The 16,115-nt window shown below is 35.4% G+C and overlaps 2 protein-coding genes across 2 annotated transcripts; both read right to left on the bottom strand.

The window, feature by feature from the left end:
• Positions 1-2,783, bottom strand: LOC103932903 (NAC domain-containing protein 62). Its single transcript, XM_048566032.1, has 5 exons — positions 2,468-2,783; positions 1,340-1,938; positions 955-1,242; positions 612-869; positions 1-499 (listed from the first exon to the last, which is right to left on the bottom strand). The coding sequence occupies exons 1-5, from the start codon at positions 2,745-2,747 to the stop codon at positions 293-295; spliced, it is 1,632 nt and encodes a 543-aa protein (XP_048421989.1). The 5' UTR covers positions 2,748-2,783; the 3' UTR covers positions 1-292.
• Positions 2,784-13,040: 10,257 nt separating this feature from the next.
• On the bottom strand, positions 13,041-15,780 carry LOC108866002 (NAC domain-containing protein 89-like). Its single transcript, XM_048566210.1, has 5 exons — positions 15,467-15,780; positions 14,436-14,989; positions 14,054-14,341; positions 13,697-13,954; positions 13,041-13,584 (listed from the first exon to the last, which is right to left on the bottom strand). The coding sequence occupies exons 1-5, from the start codon at positions 15,678-15,680 to the stop codon at positions 13,378-13,380; spliced, it is 1,521 nt and encodes a 506-aa protein (XP_048422167.1). The 5' UTR covers positions 15,681-15,780; the 3' UTR covers positions 13,041-13,377.
• Between the last annotated feature and the right edge of the window lie 335 nt (positions 15,781-16,115).

Here is a 16,115-nt window from a genome sequence, read left to right as displayed (position 1 = left end):
TAAACAATACACGAGGATATTCTTATATATAGAAAGGTTTAAGATCTTAAACTACAACCATATATTTTGCTAATCATTCCAATTATACACAAAATCACATCTTAAGTATCAATAATACGTAGACTGATAGAGACTCCAGCAACCATGCAACAACAACTGCAGGACAAATAGAAGTATTGCCATTAAGGCGAGAACTACGACTTGGTTGAAATGTTATTACGTGGAGGACTTGATTAACGGCATCAGGCAGGTATTTTTGGGAAATTGAAAGAATGTTTTCAATTGCTGCTAGCTACCTCTTCCTTTTATTCGTAGCTTGATTATCAAAATTAGAAGCAATGCTGCTATGTTGTTTATCCTTATCATTGGTTGAAATATTCTTCTTATCTGTAAGATAAGAATCTTTATCCCAACATGTAGGTTGCCAATTGTTGTAGCCGTTGTCACAAATATCGGAATGCAGAACGCTTCTTAGATATCTTTCTGGTTGAACACATGGCTGCAAGATTAAGAATCACAAACAAGCAAGTGTTGAGTTTTTAATCTACATATTGTGCTCAATATTAAGAAGTTGATGTCAAAAAAAATTGTTCAAGCATGATTATTCTCACCTCCAGAATCATGTTATCTGTATATTGATTTTCCAAATCAAATGCATTGCAGCTAACCGGCTCATTTTTATCATTGGTTGAAATATTATTCTTGCAATTAACATGTGAATATTCATCTCCAATTTGAGGCTGCCACTCTATGCATTCATCATAAAAAATATTGGCATCCATAAAATCTTCGAGTTTTGTGTATGTTGGTGACTGTTGTGCGACATGTAACTGAAGTAGATCCATGTCCTTTTGTGGCTGAACACATACCTGGATTAAAAATCACAAATAAGAAGGTTAAGTTTTAATAAACTTTTGTATTATTAAATATTCAAATAAACATGTTTATTCTCACCTCTTGAGACATATCATCTACAACTTTATTTTCGAAATCAGACACGGTGAAGCTATGAGGTTCACCTTCATCACAGGTTAAAATATCATTCTTATCAGTATAAGAATAATTATTATCTCCAAATGGTGATTGTATTGTATTACAATCATCACTAGTGCCATTGGCTTGCAGAACAGCTCCCAGCTGAATGTTTCCTGATGACAGGAATGTAGAGGAAAGGTAATCTAGTGGTGTCTGGTGCGGTGTTTGAGGGGGTGAATTCAGAATTTCTTCCATCTCAGCCCGCAACTAGTGGATTAAGAATCACAAACAAGCAGGTGTTAATTTTTAGCAGGCTTTGCGTGTCCATACAAAAAAAAATGTAGTGAGTATGCGATTATCTTACCTCTAGAAACCTAGCAGATGCAGCTGGATCATCCAAATCCGGGAATTTCCCGTCACCAGTTTCATCATCACCATCATCAAAGCTCAAAATGTTAATATAGTCTATAAGACAAGAACCATCTGGAGACTCAGAGCTATTAACATCTCCTAGCTCTTTGTATCCCAGATGTTCCACTGGCCCTGCAATCACATCACCTCCAGCAGCTTGATCGTCTTCCGAGTTAGCACCTGAATCAGGTAATTCGCCGCGGGTTGGATCACCCTTCGGCTTCTTATAACTAGGTGACCTGTTCTTCAGGCGGCAGAGGACGAAGTCCATCTGCTTGGTGGGTTTAGAACCCACCTCAGTTTTTGTACAATAATACTCATGGATTACCCAATCGGACTTCTTTGCTTTTGGTCCACGACCTTCGTGGAAGGTCAGAATAATCTTCTTCCCAATCGCAGCTTTGGATTCTTCATCCCTGATCTCCCGCTCATCTCCTGTGATCTTGTAAAAGCCTTGATGCGTGAGCCGGTCGCGGCGAGGGCAGCGGGTGTCCTTGTATTTGGGGCGGGTGAAGAAGACCCACTCATTCTCATTAACTTCTGGGACGAATGCTGAAATCCAACAACAAAACAAAATGTTCAAAATTTGAAACAAACCCATCCAACTCTTGAAGAACAAAAATCACAAACACTGAAACAAGATCATAAATTTTTGGGTGCCACAATATTATACCATAGGAAAGAGATACGGGTCGGCTCTTCAAAAGGGAAAGTAAATCGAAATACAACACAAAACAAAATCTTTTTTTTTTTTATACAACACAAATCCACATATTCAAATTGAAACGGAACCACTTCAATTAACGAGTTACGAACGATATTATTACCTATGTTATACTAAAGGAGAGAGGAGGGTTAGAACGCGTTCCAATTCTTGAGGTAAAACCAAAAACTGAAAAGATCATAAATTTATGTATACAACAAAACGCAAGAAATCAAAACCAGCCCAATTCAATTCTGAATGAAAAATAAATAAATAAAATTGAAACAAGATAGTAAATTTACATAAACAACAAAAGAATCCATTGGAAACAAGATGCATGGCTGGTGAAGAAAAAGTGAGATAAAATAATAGGTTTACCAGGAATATCGCCGGGCTCGTACTTGCAGAGATCGATTTCAGGGAAGATGCGGCGGAAATGGGAGTCCGTCCCCTCTATCTTGTTCTTCAGGTAGTACCTGATCAGCAACTCATCCGTGGGGCAGAATCCGAACCCAGGCAGTCGGCTCACATTCACACGCACTGCTTCTCCTTCTTCAGGTGTGATGCTGCTGCTGCTACCCATCTCTCTCTCTCGATCAGTGTTTTGGATTGTGTGGGGAAGCAGAATTTCAGTGAAGTTGAATTCATAAACACTCATCAAAGACCCACTTATAACTCAAGGCACTGGACCTTGGAAAGTGAATAGTGTTTTTTCCAAGTCTTTGAGCTTCTGGTGCAAGTTCATCTTTTGCTCCCTACACTTATGGAGTTTCTTTCATTTTGGTCTTCCAACTATTCCTTATCACGGTAATATTGTAATTTAATTTAAACTACAGTGTGAATAAGTTTTAATTTGGATGACGAGAGGAGAGTATACTTCTCTAGCTAATTTAATTATAGTTAATTTTACACTATTTTATTACATGTTATATTACTATATGTAAGAACATTAAACAGTAAAAGAGAGTTTTTCATCACAACCAAAAAACTGTCTGAATTGAATTGCACACATCATTTATTCGAGGTTTTATTTATCAACCAACAAATTATACAATTACAAAAATGTCAAATGTGTAAATGTTCTTAAAACCAATAATTTAATCTCGTGATAATTTAAACAGACATACAAACATAGTAAATTTTCCTATATGGCCACCACCGCATAATATAACCAATCAAAACCATTGGGAACCTAAACCATTTATTAGTTTGTAATGAATTGTCCTCATTTACCACATTTTATAAAATTAGGGGACCAATTTGGTTCAGAAAAAGGTTTAGAGACTCAAATAGAACTACTACTAAACTCAAGGTGCAAGTTTATAATTAAGTCCTGAGCTTTCAATACAAGTTCTACCTTAAACGCGTTAATTTTCAGCTATTCTTACTTTGTCCTGTAGTGGGAATCTTATGATTCTTATCTGCCCGCTCTCTTATGTTGAGCTTTATTAATATTCTCCAAGAGAAATATTAGCTAGCACGACTCGGCTAAAAAATACTTTTAATGGTATTATCTCATTCTTCTTCAACTTGCAACAGAAAAAAATACTTTTAATGGTATTTATTTCTTGTTATTGGATTAACGGTGGGACCAGACTTAACGTTCTATCCCATCCTCAAAACAACCTGGAACATTATTAAAAAACAAAAAAAATAATAATAATAATAAAAGTGGAAGTGGTCATGAAAATTTTAAAACTCAAAATGCCAGAACATTCAATTAATACTGGGACGCCTTCTTTAAAAAAAAAAAATAATAATAATAATAAAAAGTTAGTGCAATTCAACTCATAAGGTTTTCTGAGCAAAATCATCTTGATTAAAATAGACGTTTAGAACTAGGATCACGGAATGCGACAACAATGCTTGAGCATTTTACGCATATGCAGGAAGAAAATCCCAATTTCTTTTGTGCAATGGAAATCAACACTTGAGAAATGTTTTTTGGGTTGATGCAAAAGGTCGTGAAGACTATAAGACTTTTGGAGATGTGGTTCCTTTGATACTACATACCTCACAAATAAATATAAGATGCCATTTGCTTCATTTGTTGATGTGAATAACCATTTTCAGTCTACACAACTTGGATGTACATTGCTTGCTAACGAGACCACTTCAACATTTGTTTGGTTAGTGAAAACATGGGTTAGAGCAATGGGTGGAACACCCCCAGCTCCTATACTAACTAATTAAGACAAAGCCATGAAGTCAGTCATTGCTCAGGTATTTCCAAATTCACAACATCGCTTTTGTTTATGGCATATATTAAGTAAAGTCTTTGTTTGAAGATCGTTTATATTGGGTGCCTTTTTTGTCGGAATGTCTACAACTCAAAGCTCTGAAAGCATAAATTCTTTTTTTGATAAATAGGTGAACAAGAAAACTACTTTGAAACAGTTTGTTAGAAAATACATGGTGGCTTTGCAAGATATGCAAGAAAAAGAATCACAAGATGATTTTAAAACATAGGATGAAAAACCTGTTTTGAAGTCTCCATCACCTTCTGGAGCATAAATTTCTAGAGTTTACACACATAAAATTTTAAGAAGTTTCGAAAGGAGGTTTTAGGCATTGGAGGATCTTAATGTTAAAAGTAAATGAAGATAATGTGCTAAAACCTTTTAAAGTTCAAGACTTTGAAAAAAAAAATGAGAATTCATGGTACTTTGGATGCAAGAAAAAGGAGACATGTATGAGCTCCAATTTTGGGTTACTGAATGAGGATATGAACATGACTAATGGGTATTGAAGTTTAAAGGGTAAAATGAGAAAGAAAGCATGATGAGACAGTGGAGTCAAAGTGTCAAACTCTTCTTTGACGTTGACGATGACGTTTGAGCTCTCCATGTTAATTTCTTTTCTTTTCTTTTTTTAAGAAGTGGGTCCCGACATCGGTAAAAAAAATTAAAAATTATAATAATTTCTGATCATTGGATCAAATTTCAAAAGTCTGAATCACTTGATTTGGTAATTTTGGAAAAAGATATCTGGAGATGATCCCTTTCCGTTTTTCATAACCACTTTTTTGTTTTTTAATGATATTGGTCCTAACTTGTTTTGAGGATGGAATGGAAGTACAACGTGTCTAGCAAGCTCAGCTAGCAATTCCTATACTTTTTTTTTGTGAGAAACATATACCAAGAGAATCACGAACATTCTAGACTCTCTGATATATGGAAGTTGTAAAGCCTTGCTCACTAAAAATAAGAGTAATTTTAGACAAATTAAAATTTTAAATTAAACTTACAAACTAAATAATATGTCAATAATAGAAAATAAGTACGTTAATCAACATTTAAGTAACAATCTAATCATCAACAACTATATCATTTAGTTTTCTGATCAAAATCATCTTGATTAAAAGAGACGTTTAGAACTAGCATCACAGAATGCTATAAGATCATCTCCAATCGAAGGTTGGCCAGAGGGCTCATTTTAGCCCTCTGCCTCTCCAAGTTATTAATATTTTAATGAACAGTACAGGAACATATTTGCCTCTATCTCCAACCGATGGCCATAGGGCTCATTTTAGCCCTGTCACAAAAAATCGTTTCCAACCGAGGGTCAAATGGCCATAGGGCCAAACATAATTTATTATTTAAAAACTACAACATAAATTCAAATTCAAATCCAACTGCTAAGTACTGTAAAAAACCACAACATAATTTATTATTTAAAAACTACAACTTAAATTCAAATTAAAATCCAACAGCTAAGTACTGTAAAAAACTACAACATAATTTATTATTTAAAAACAACAACTTAAATTAAATTCAAATTTTGTAAAATAGAAGTTATAGGAAAAAAATATATAATTTAGAAAAAATATAAAACAAATTTTGTAAAACAGAAATTATAGGAAGTTATAGAAAAAAATAGAAGTTATAGGAAAAAAAATAAAACTGTAAAAAAATAAAAAATAAAAAATAATAACTAGCTGACATTAGTTAGCAGTTGCATTTGAAATTTGGCCTAGAATTCATATTCTTGTTGGTTATATTCAACAGGAATGCTATAATTTTTTGCCCAGCCCGGGGCTGGCTGGCTGGATTGGGCCAGCCTTCTGGCCCTTTGGCCATTTCAAATTTTGTGGGGCCCACGAGCCCTCTGGCCTAACCCTTTGTTGGAGACGGTTTTTGGGCTATTTTCAACCCTCTGGACCTTTAGACCCTTCGGTTGAAGATGACCTAACAATGCTTGAGCATTTTATGCATATGCAAGAAGAAAATCCCAATTTCTTTTGTGCAATGGATGTCACATCCGGGCCCGAGGGGGACCACTTCCCGAGCCCGCTCCACCACTGTAGCACGATATTGTCCGCTTTGGGCGTCGACCACACCCTCACGGTTTTGTTTTTGGGAACTCACGAGCAACTTCCCAGTGGATCACCCATCATGGGATTGTTCTAGCCCCTTTCTCGCTTAACTTCGGAGTTCCTACGGAACCCGAAGCCAGTGAGCTCCCAAAAGGCCTCGTGCTAGGTAAGGATGAGAACATACATATAAGGATCACTCCCCTGGGCGATGTGAATTTGGTATCAGAGCCTAACCCTGATCGCGAGTGTGCCGACGAGAACATCGGGCCCCTAAAGGGGGTGGATTGTGACATCCCACATCGCCCAGGGGAGTGATCCTTATATGTATATTCTCATCCTTACCTAGCACGAGGCCTTTTGGGACCTCACTGGCTTCGGGTTCCGTAGGAACTCCGAAGTTAAGCGAGAAGGGGGCTAGAGCAATCCCATGATGGGTGACCTACTGGGAAGTTGTTCGTGAGTTCCCAAAAAACAAAACCGTGAGGGAATGGTAAGCCCAAAGAGGACAATATCGTGCTACGGTGGTGGAGCGGGCCCGGGAAGTGATCCGTCCCGGACCGGGATGTGACAATGGATTTAGATGAAAATGAACGCTTGAGAAATGTTTTTTGTGTTGATGCAAAAGGTCATGAAGACTACAAAACTTTTGGAGATGTGGTTCCTTTGATACTACATACATCACAAATAAATACAAGATGGCATTTGCTTCATTTGTTGGCGTGAATAACCATTTTCAGTCTACACTACTTGGATGTGCATTGCTTGCTAACGAAACCGCTTCAACATTTGTTTGGTTAGTGAAAACATGGGTTAGAGCAATGGGTGGAACACCCCCAGCTCCTATACTAACTAATTAAGACAAAACCATGAAGTCAGTCAATCCTCAGGTATTTCCAAATTCACAACATCAATTTTGTTTATGGCATATATTAAGCAAAGTTCTTGTTTGAAGATCATTTATATTGGGTGCCTACTTATATGAGAGACACTTTTTTTGACGGAATGTCTACAACTCAAAGCTCTGAAAGCATAAATTCTTTTTTTGATAAATATGTGAACAAGAAAACTACTTTGAAACAACTTGTTAGAAAACGCATGGTGGCTTTGCAAGATATGCAAGAAAAAAATCACAAGGTGATTTTAAAACATAGGATGAAAAACCTGTTTTGAAGTCTCCACCTTCTGGAGCACAAATTTCTAGAGTTTACACACATAAAATTTTAAGAAGTTTTGAAAGGAGGTTTTAGGCGCTTGAGGATGTTATTATTAAAAGTAAATGAAGATAATGTGCTAAAACCTTTTAAAGTTAAAGACTTTGAAAAAAAAAATATGAGAATTCATGGTACTTTGGATTCAAGAAAATAGGAGATATGTATGAGCTCCAATTTTGGGTTACTGAATGAGGATATGAACATGATTAATGGGTATTGAAGTTTAAAGGGTAAAATGAGAAAGAAAGCATGATGAGACAATGGAGTCAAAGTGTCAAACTCTTCTTTGACGATGACGTTTGAGTTCTCCATGTTAATTTCTTTTCTTTTTTTAAGAATTGGGTCCCGACATCGGTAAAAAATAAAAAATTATAATAATTTATGATTATTGGATTAAATTTCAAGGTCAAAATCACTTAATTTGATAGTTTTGGAGAAAGAAATCTGAAATGATCCCTTTCCGTTTTTCATAACCACTTTTTTGTCTTTTAATGATATTGGTCCTAATTAACTTGTTTTGAGGATGGAATGGCAGTACAACGTGTCTAGCAAGCCCAGCTAGTGATTCCTGTACTTTGAACTTTAACGAAAGACTCTCAATATTATTCACTTTAACAAAAAAAAAATCACATTTTTACACTAAGAAATCAATTATGGTACTATTCATTTTACCGTTTATTTTATTCTTATCGTTAAAACTCAAAGTTTTAAAACCCTTTTCATTTGTTTTCCTTTTTTTTTTTCTTTTTTTTTTGGTGAGAAACAAAGAATCACGAACACTCTACACAGTTGTAAAGCCTTGCTCACTAAAAATAAGAGTAATGTTAGACAAACTAAAATTTTAAATTAAACTTACAAACTAAATAATGTGTCAATAATAGAAAATAAGTACGTTAATCAACATTTAAGTAACAATCTATTCATCAACAACTATATCATTTAGTTTACAAAATTTAATTTAAAAAATTTGTCTTCCTAACTGTTCCTTGGTTGTGAAGGCAGAGCATTACGTCACTACATTATCATCATTGCATATCTATGTAGAGTCAAAAGAATATAGTTCAAGGTATAACAAATTCGATTTTATATTTAGCTGAGTTAAGAGTTGCACAAGTTTATAATTTAGATGATTTCAACAACTTGTATGCTAAAGTGGAACTTTTTCTGACTGTCATACGAATCTCACATCGAATAAAGAATAGTTTATATGTGGTTATAAGAGCATCTTCAATCAAAATGTAAATGTGAGTTTTATTTCAATAGAAGAGATGTAATTTTGAAATGATATTCTCTCTCTTAGACTAGCATACACAAATTTGATATTCCTACCAACTTCTATATTTTACATTCCGTCTATTAAATAGCTTATGACCAATCAAAAATGTAACGTACCTATTTCATGGCATTTTGTATCTCACGTTAGAGATTCTCTAAAGAATAGGCCACTAATCATACTACTAATTAGATTTTACACAGAATCTCAACTTCTTTTATGATTGAGAGTAAAAATCATTTACAATGCTACAATTCATAATGACTTTTCAGAATGCAAATTTGAATTTAATTGTCCAACAAAATAGAGATGGATTTCATTAGACCAATATTTTTTTATACAACAATTTGAGAATGGTCTAGACTTTGTATTGGTTTGACTACCATAAATTTTTTACATTGCCAGTTGGTAAGAAATTTGTAGCTTGAATAATCTACGAGACATTGCTAACGACCACAACTTAAAATATTTCAAATTAAGTTATTCATGTGACACATTGCTAACGACCACAACTTAAAATATTTCAAATTAAGTTATTCATGTGACAATCTAACTCTTAGTCTAATCATTCCTAAAATTAAATCTCATATTCGAATTCTCCTTTGCCACATTCATTGATTCATTGTCTCATTGTCTCATTTGGTCTACTACATTAGCAGCCATGACATTGAAGTACCCGAAACCAATAATCTAATGAAAAAAATAGGATAAAACATTTACCACAATTCAAAAGTAACACCATAACATTAATGCTACGTAGTATTCAATGTTACGTGTAGTTTAGTTATTTGATTTGATTTTCATATTTATTTAAAACTTTTATTTTCAATTTTACTATACCAGTCAATACTACTTACCATTAAAAAATATTGCAAAAAAAAAAAGTAAAACAAAAAAACAACATAAAATACTTCATTCAACATTTTTTTTTAGGTAAATATCAGTTTATTACCCTCAAGTTTCGTGATTTTCAACATTTAATATATAAAGTTTTTTTTGTCCCAGAATCATACCTAAAGTGTTAATTTTGGAACAGTCTCATATATTCGTTAGTCTGGCTATTAAGTCTCTTATTAATTGATGACATAGTGCCCATGTGGACAATGATTGGACGCCACGTGTCATTAAAAAATTTAAAAATTAATTTAAAAAAAAAACACACACACACACCCAGAACCCTTCGTCTTCCCCCACCCCTCCATCCCCTCCACCATTCTTTCTTTGGATATATAAAGCCTACCCGTCTCTCACATTTTTTCCACATTCGAGACACGCACAAAAATATTTTCCTTTTCATTTTGGACACTTTCTCTGTGATTTTCTCGGAAGCCAAACGTTCTCAACGATGGCCGATCAGCTCACCGACTTAAGTGTATGAAACTGTCCCAAAATGGGAGACTTAACAGCTAGACTAACGGATGTATGAGATTGTCCCAAAATTAACACTTTATGTATGATTCTAGAACGAAAAAAATTTTATGTACTAAATGTTGAAAACCACGAAACTTGAGTGTAGTAAATTAGTATTTACCCCTTTTTTTTTTTTTTGAATGAGCCTCATTCAACATTCAAATGTTGGAAATAAATCACATTCACAAGAATATTTTTCTTTCGATACAACATTCTCAAGCATACACTCATTAAAGACCCCACTTATCCCTCAAAGCACTGGACTTTCCAAAGTTGACTAGTGTTTTTCCATGTCTTCGAGCTTATGGTGTAAGTTCACCTTTTGCTCCCTACACTAATGGGGATTCTTTCATTTTGGTCTTCCAGCTATTTCTTGTCGATTTTTTTTTTGTACGAATAATATTGTAATATAATTAAAATTACAGTTAAAATTACAATGTGATAAATTTTAATTTGGGTGACGAGATGAGAGTACACTGTTTTAACTAACTTGGATACGATTAATTTTACATAATTTTAATACAAGTCATAGTCACTTAGTACTACAGTTTATTGGTATTCCTCGTTACTTTTTAAGTGAGAGGTCTTAGGTTCGATTCTCATCAAAGGTGAATTTGAACCAAATTATTGCTGACCCATTGTGAGGTTAAACTCATCCCCTCCCCATTAGTGTAGATAATATCGTATGTTAAAAAAATTACAAGTCATATTACTATTGTACGCAACAACACTAGTTATAGGCACTGTTCTAAAAATCTCTGCCTAGCGCCGCCTAGGCGTTTGAAAATTAAGAAAGGGTGCCTAGACTTGTTAAGGCGTCCGCCTAAACTGCCTAGGCATCCGCCTAACTTGCCCAAACTCGACTAGGTCTCAACTCATTTAAACAGAAAATAGATAACTTTTTTTTGCATTTTATTTTATTCAATAAATTGTAAGAGACTTATTGTCATATCCCGGCCCAGGCTGCCACCACATCTCAAGCCCGACTCCACCGTAACAAGATATTGTCCACTTTGGGCCCCAACCACGCCCTCACGGTTATGTTTATGGGAACTCACACGAGAACTTCCCAGTGGATCACCATCATGGGAATGCTCTCGCCCCTAACTTGCTTAACTTCGGAGTTCCGATGGAACCCGAAGCCAGTGAGCTCCCAAAAGGCCTCGTGCTAGGTAGAGATGTGAATATACATATAAGGTTTACAAGATCCACTCCCCTGAGCGATATGGGATGTTACAATCCATCCCCCTTAGGGGCCCAACATCCTCGTCGGCACACTCCCGACCAAGGATTGGCTCTAATACCAAATTGTCACATCCCCGCCTGGTCACCCACCACATCTCGGGCCCGACTCCATTGTAGCACAATATTGTCTGCTTTGGACCCCTACTACACCCTCACAGTTTTGTTTTTAGGAATTCACACGAGAACTTCTTAGTGGGTCGCCCATCATGGGAATGTTCTCGCCCCCAACTCACTTAACTTCAGAGTTCCGATGGAACCTGAAGCCAGTGAGCTCCCAAAAGGCATCGTGCTAAGTAGAGATGTGAATATACATATAAGGCTTACAGGATCCACTCCCCTGGGCGATGTGGGATGTTACACTTGTTGCGTACTTAAATGAACACACATTATATCCTTGTTCCCCATATTTTCATTATGTTCTAATACTTCATAATACATATGTTATTCTATTTTGTAGTTTATAATGAAATTATATATATTTAAAGTATAAGCAAATACTTATTTACACGAAATATAATAAATTTACTTAAATTCGTCTAGTCTGCCTATGCGCCTGCTTAGGCCCCTACCCGCAGCCCAACTAGCGCCTAGCGTCTTTTAGAGCCTTGAGTATAGGAGAGCTTATACGCTTGGCGTAATGGGTTGAAGAATAAGATCCTATCTAAACAGGACAATCTACCAGTTGTTTTCTTTACAACAAAAAACCGTTTGAATTGAATTGCACACACCTTTTATTATTTTTGACAAGAAATGATAACGAGATTTTATTTACCAACCGACAAATTACACAATTATAGAGATACCAAACGTGTAATTTTCTATGGACCAATAATTTGCTCTCGAGATAATTTACACAAACATAAAAAATAGTAAATTTCCTAAACGGCCGAATAAGAACCAATGGAAACCATTGAAAACCTAAACCATTTATTAGGTTGTAATGAATTGTCCTCATTTTACCACATTTTTCAAACTTAGGGGACCAATTTGGTTAAAAAAAAGGGTTTAAAGACCCAATAGAACTACTAAAACACAAGGAGCAAATTTACGATCAAGATTAAGTAATCTCTTAATATATATATATTTTTTTGTTGAACAAACGATATTATCTATACTAAGAGGTAGGGGAGTGAGCTAAGCTTCATAATGGGCTAGCCATAATAATGTGATTCAAATTTGCCTTTGGTGATTATCAAACTTAAGATCTCTTACTTACAAGTAAAGAGGAATACCACTAAATCATAGTACTAAGTGGTTAAGTAATCTCCTACTTACAATCTCTTGATTAAAAAAAAAAACCTTTTGCTTAAAATTACGAAGACATCATTTAAAGGGAACGATGGTTTGTTTGATTTTGCAGCTGCATATGGAATGCCGAAACAATGGACGCCTAATTGCAGTCGAATATCCTTTCTTTTTCTCCCTAGTTGGGTGTAACATAGATAACATGTAAACAATTAAAAATGTTGGTACAGAACTCATATATACATATAGAAAGAGAAAGGAATAGGCAAAATTCCATTCAATATTAAGAGGTTCTGATAAACAATACACAAGGATATACTTGTATATAGAAAGGTTTAAGATCTTAAACTACAACCATATATTTTGATAATCATTCCAATTATACACAAAATCACATCTTAAGTATCGATAATATGTAGACTGATAGAGACTCCAGCAACCATGCAACAACAACTGCAGGACAAATAGAAGCATTGCCATTAAGACGAGAACTACGGCTTAGTTGAAATGTTATTACGTGGAGGACTTGATGAACGGCATCGGGCAGATATTTTTGGGAAATTGAAAGAATGTTTTCAATTGCTGCTAGCTACCTCTTCCTTTTATTCGTAGCTTGATTATCAAAATTAGAAGCAATGCTACTATATTGTTTATCCTTATCATTGGTTGAAATATTCTTCTTATCTGTAAGACAAGAATCTTTATCCCAACATGTAGGTTGCCAATTGTTGTAGCCGTTGTCACAAATATCGGCATGTAGAACGCTTCCTAGATATTTTTCTGGTTGAACACATGGCTGCAAGATTAAGAATCACAAACAAGCAAGTGTTAAGTTTTTAATATACATATTGTGCTCAATATTAACAAGTAGATGTCAAAAAAAAATGTTCAAGCATGATTATTCTCACCTCCAGAATCATGTTATCTGTATATTGATTTTCCAAACCAAATGCATTGCAGCTAACCGGCTCATTTTTATGATTGGTTGAAATATTATTCTTGCAATTAACATGTGAATATTCATCTCCAATTTGAGGCTGCCACTCTATGCATTCATCATAAAAAATATTGGCATCCATAAAATCTTCTAGTTTTATGTATGTTGGTGACTGCTGTGCGACATGCAACTGAAGTAGATCCATGTCCTTTTGTGGCTGAACACATAGCTGGATTAAAAATCACAAATAAGAAGGTTAAGTTTTAATGAACTTTTGTATTAATAAAGTTAATATTCGAAATATTCAAATAAGCATGTTTATTCTCACCTCTTGAGACATATCATCTGCAACTTTATTTTCGAAATCAAACACGGTGAAGCTATGAGGTTCACCTTCATCACAGGTTGAAATATCATTCTTATCAGTATAAGAATAATTATTATCTCCAAATGGTGATTGTATTGTATTACAATCATCACTAGTGCCATTGGCTTGCAGAACAGCTCCCAGCATTATGTTTCCAGATGATAGGAATGTAGAGGAAGGGTAATCTTGTGGCTTCTGGTGCGGTGTTTGAGGGGGTGAATTCAGAATTTCTTCCAACTCAGCACGCAACTGGTGGATTAAGAATCACAAACAAGCAGATGTTAAATTTTAGCAGGGTTTGTGAGTCCATACAAAAAAAATGTAGAGTATATGATTATCTTACCTCTAGAAACCTAGCGGATGCAGCTGGATCATCCAAATCCGGGAATTTCCCGTCACCAGTTTCATCATCATCATCATCAAAGCTCAAAATGTTATTACAGTCTATAAGACAAGAACCATCTCCTCGCTCTTTGTATCCCAGATGTTCCACTGGCTCTGGAATTACATCACTTCCAGCAGCTTGATTGTCTTCCGAGTTAGCACCTGAATCAGCTAATTTTCCGTAGATTGGATCACCCTTCGGCTTCTTATAACTAGGCGACCTGTTCTTCAGGAGGCAGAGGACAAAGGAACCCACCTCAATTTCTGTAAACTCATGGATTACCCAATCGGTCTTCTTTGCTTTCGGCCCACGTGCACGACCTTCGTGGAATGTCAGAAACCTCTTCTTCCCAATCACAGCTTGGGATTCTTCAGCGCGGATCTCCCGCTCACCTCCTGTGCTCTTGTAAAAGCCTTGATATGTGGTCCGGTCGCGGCGAGTCTTGTTGATGTCCTTGTATTTGGGCCGGCTGAAGAAGAACCATTCCTTCTCATGAACTTCTGGGAAGAATGCTAAAATCCAACAACAAAACATAATGTTCAAAATTTGAAACCAATCCATCCAACTCTTGAAGAACAAAAAAACACAAAGACTGAAACACGATCATAAATTTTTGTGTGCAACAATATTATACAATAGGAAAGAGATATGGGTTGGCTCTTTAAAGGGAAATTAAACGAGATCAACACAAAGCAAATTTTTTTTTTTTTTTTTTTTGATAAAACACAAAACAATATATTAAAATTGAAACCAACACACCTCATGAATTTATGCATACAACAAGATCGTCAATAGATAGAAACAGAGCACTAGAATTACTACAAAAAAATGAAAATCGAAACCAACCAAATTCAATTCTGAAATGAAAAAAAAAAAAAAAAAAACCGAAAAATCGAAACAATATAATAAATTTAAATAAACAACATCAGAATCCACCAGAAATAAGGAATGGCTAGTGAAGAAAAAGTGAAAAAGATTAAAGGGTTTACCAGGAATATCCCAGGGTTCGTACTTGCAGACATCGATCTCAGGGATGACGGAGCGGAAATGGGAGTCGGTGCCCTGTATCTTGTTCTTCAAGTAGTAGCAAACCAGCAACTTATCAGTGGGGCAGAATCTGAACCCAGGTAGTAGGATCACATTCGCATGAACTGCATCTCCTTCTTCAGTTGTCATGTTGCTGCTGCTACTGCCACTGCTCATCACTCTCTCTCTCTCTCTCTCTCTCTCACACACACACAACTTTTGAACTGTGATTCTTGATCAGTGTTTTGGATTGTGTGGGGAAGCAGCATTTCAGTGAAGTTGTATTTATACACGCTCATCAAAGACCCAAAGCACTGGATTTTTGTATTGACCAGTATATTTTCCAAGTCTTTGAGCTTGAGGAGTAAGTTCATCTTTTGCGCCCTACCCCTACACTTTTGGGGTTTCTTTCATTTTGGTCTTCCAACTATTTCTTTTCACAATAATATTTTTATCTAATTCAAATTACCGTGTGATAAATTTTAACTTGGGTGATGAGAAAAGAGTATACTCCCCTAGTTACTTTGGCTACGGTTAATTTTACACGAATTTAATTGTAAGTCATATTACTATTCTAAGCTACCGCACTAACAAGGATATGAGAGTTTCTAT

This window comes from the organism of the source record quoted next, unplaced genomic scaffold, assembly GCF_019419815.1.
Source record: "Pyrus x bretschneideri cultivar Hongxiangsu unplaced genomic scaffold, Pyrus_bretschneideri_v1 Contig40, whole genome shotgun sequence".
Classification (NCBI taxonomy): Eukaryota; Viridiplantae; Streptophyta; class Magnoliopsida; order Rosales; family Rosaceae; genus Pyrus; species Pyrus x bretschneideri.
The sequence above is the reverse complement of the archived record's forward strand: the minus strand, read 5'-3'. Positions and strand labels throughout refer to the sequence as shown.

What these genes read in the sequence shown, in the direction of transcription:
- LOC103932903 (XM_048566032.1), bottom strand. Translation starts at nt 2,747, where the DNA reads ATGAGTGTTTATGAATTCAACTTCACTGAAATTCTGCTTCCCCACACA. An exon ending in CGAGCCCGGCGATATTCCTG is followed by an intron (nt 1,939 to 2,467) that starts GTAAACCTATTA and finishes GTTGGATTTCAG; the next exon opens with CATTCGTCCCAGAAGTTAAT. An exon ending in CAGATAACATGATTCTGGAG is followed by an intron (nt 500 to 611) that starts GTGAGAATAATC and finishes TTAATCTTGCAG; the next exon opens with CCATGTGTTCAACCAGAAAG.
- LOC108866002 (XM_048566210.1), bottom strand. Translation starts at nt 15,680, where the DNA reads ATGAGCAGTGGCAGTAGCAGCAGCAACATGACAACTGAAGAAGGAGAT. An exon ending in CGAACCCTGGGATATTCCTG is followed by an intron (nt 14,990 to 15,466) that starts GTAAACCCTTTA and finishes GTTGGATTTTAG; the next exon opens with CATTCTTCCCAGAAGTTCAT. An exon ending in CAGATAACATGATTCTGGAG is followed by an intron (nt 13,585 to 13,696) that starts GTGAGAATAATC and finishes TTAATCTTGCAG; the next exon opens with CCATGTGTTCAACCAGAAAA.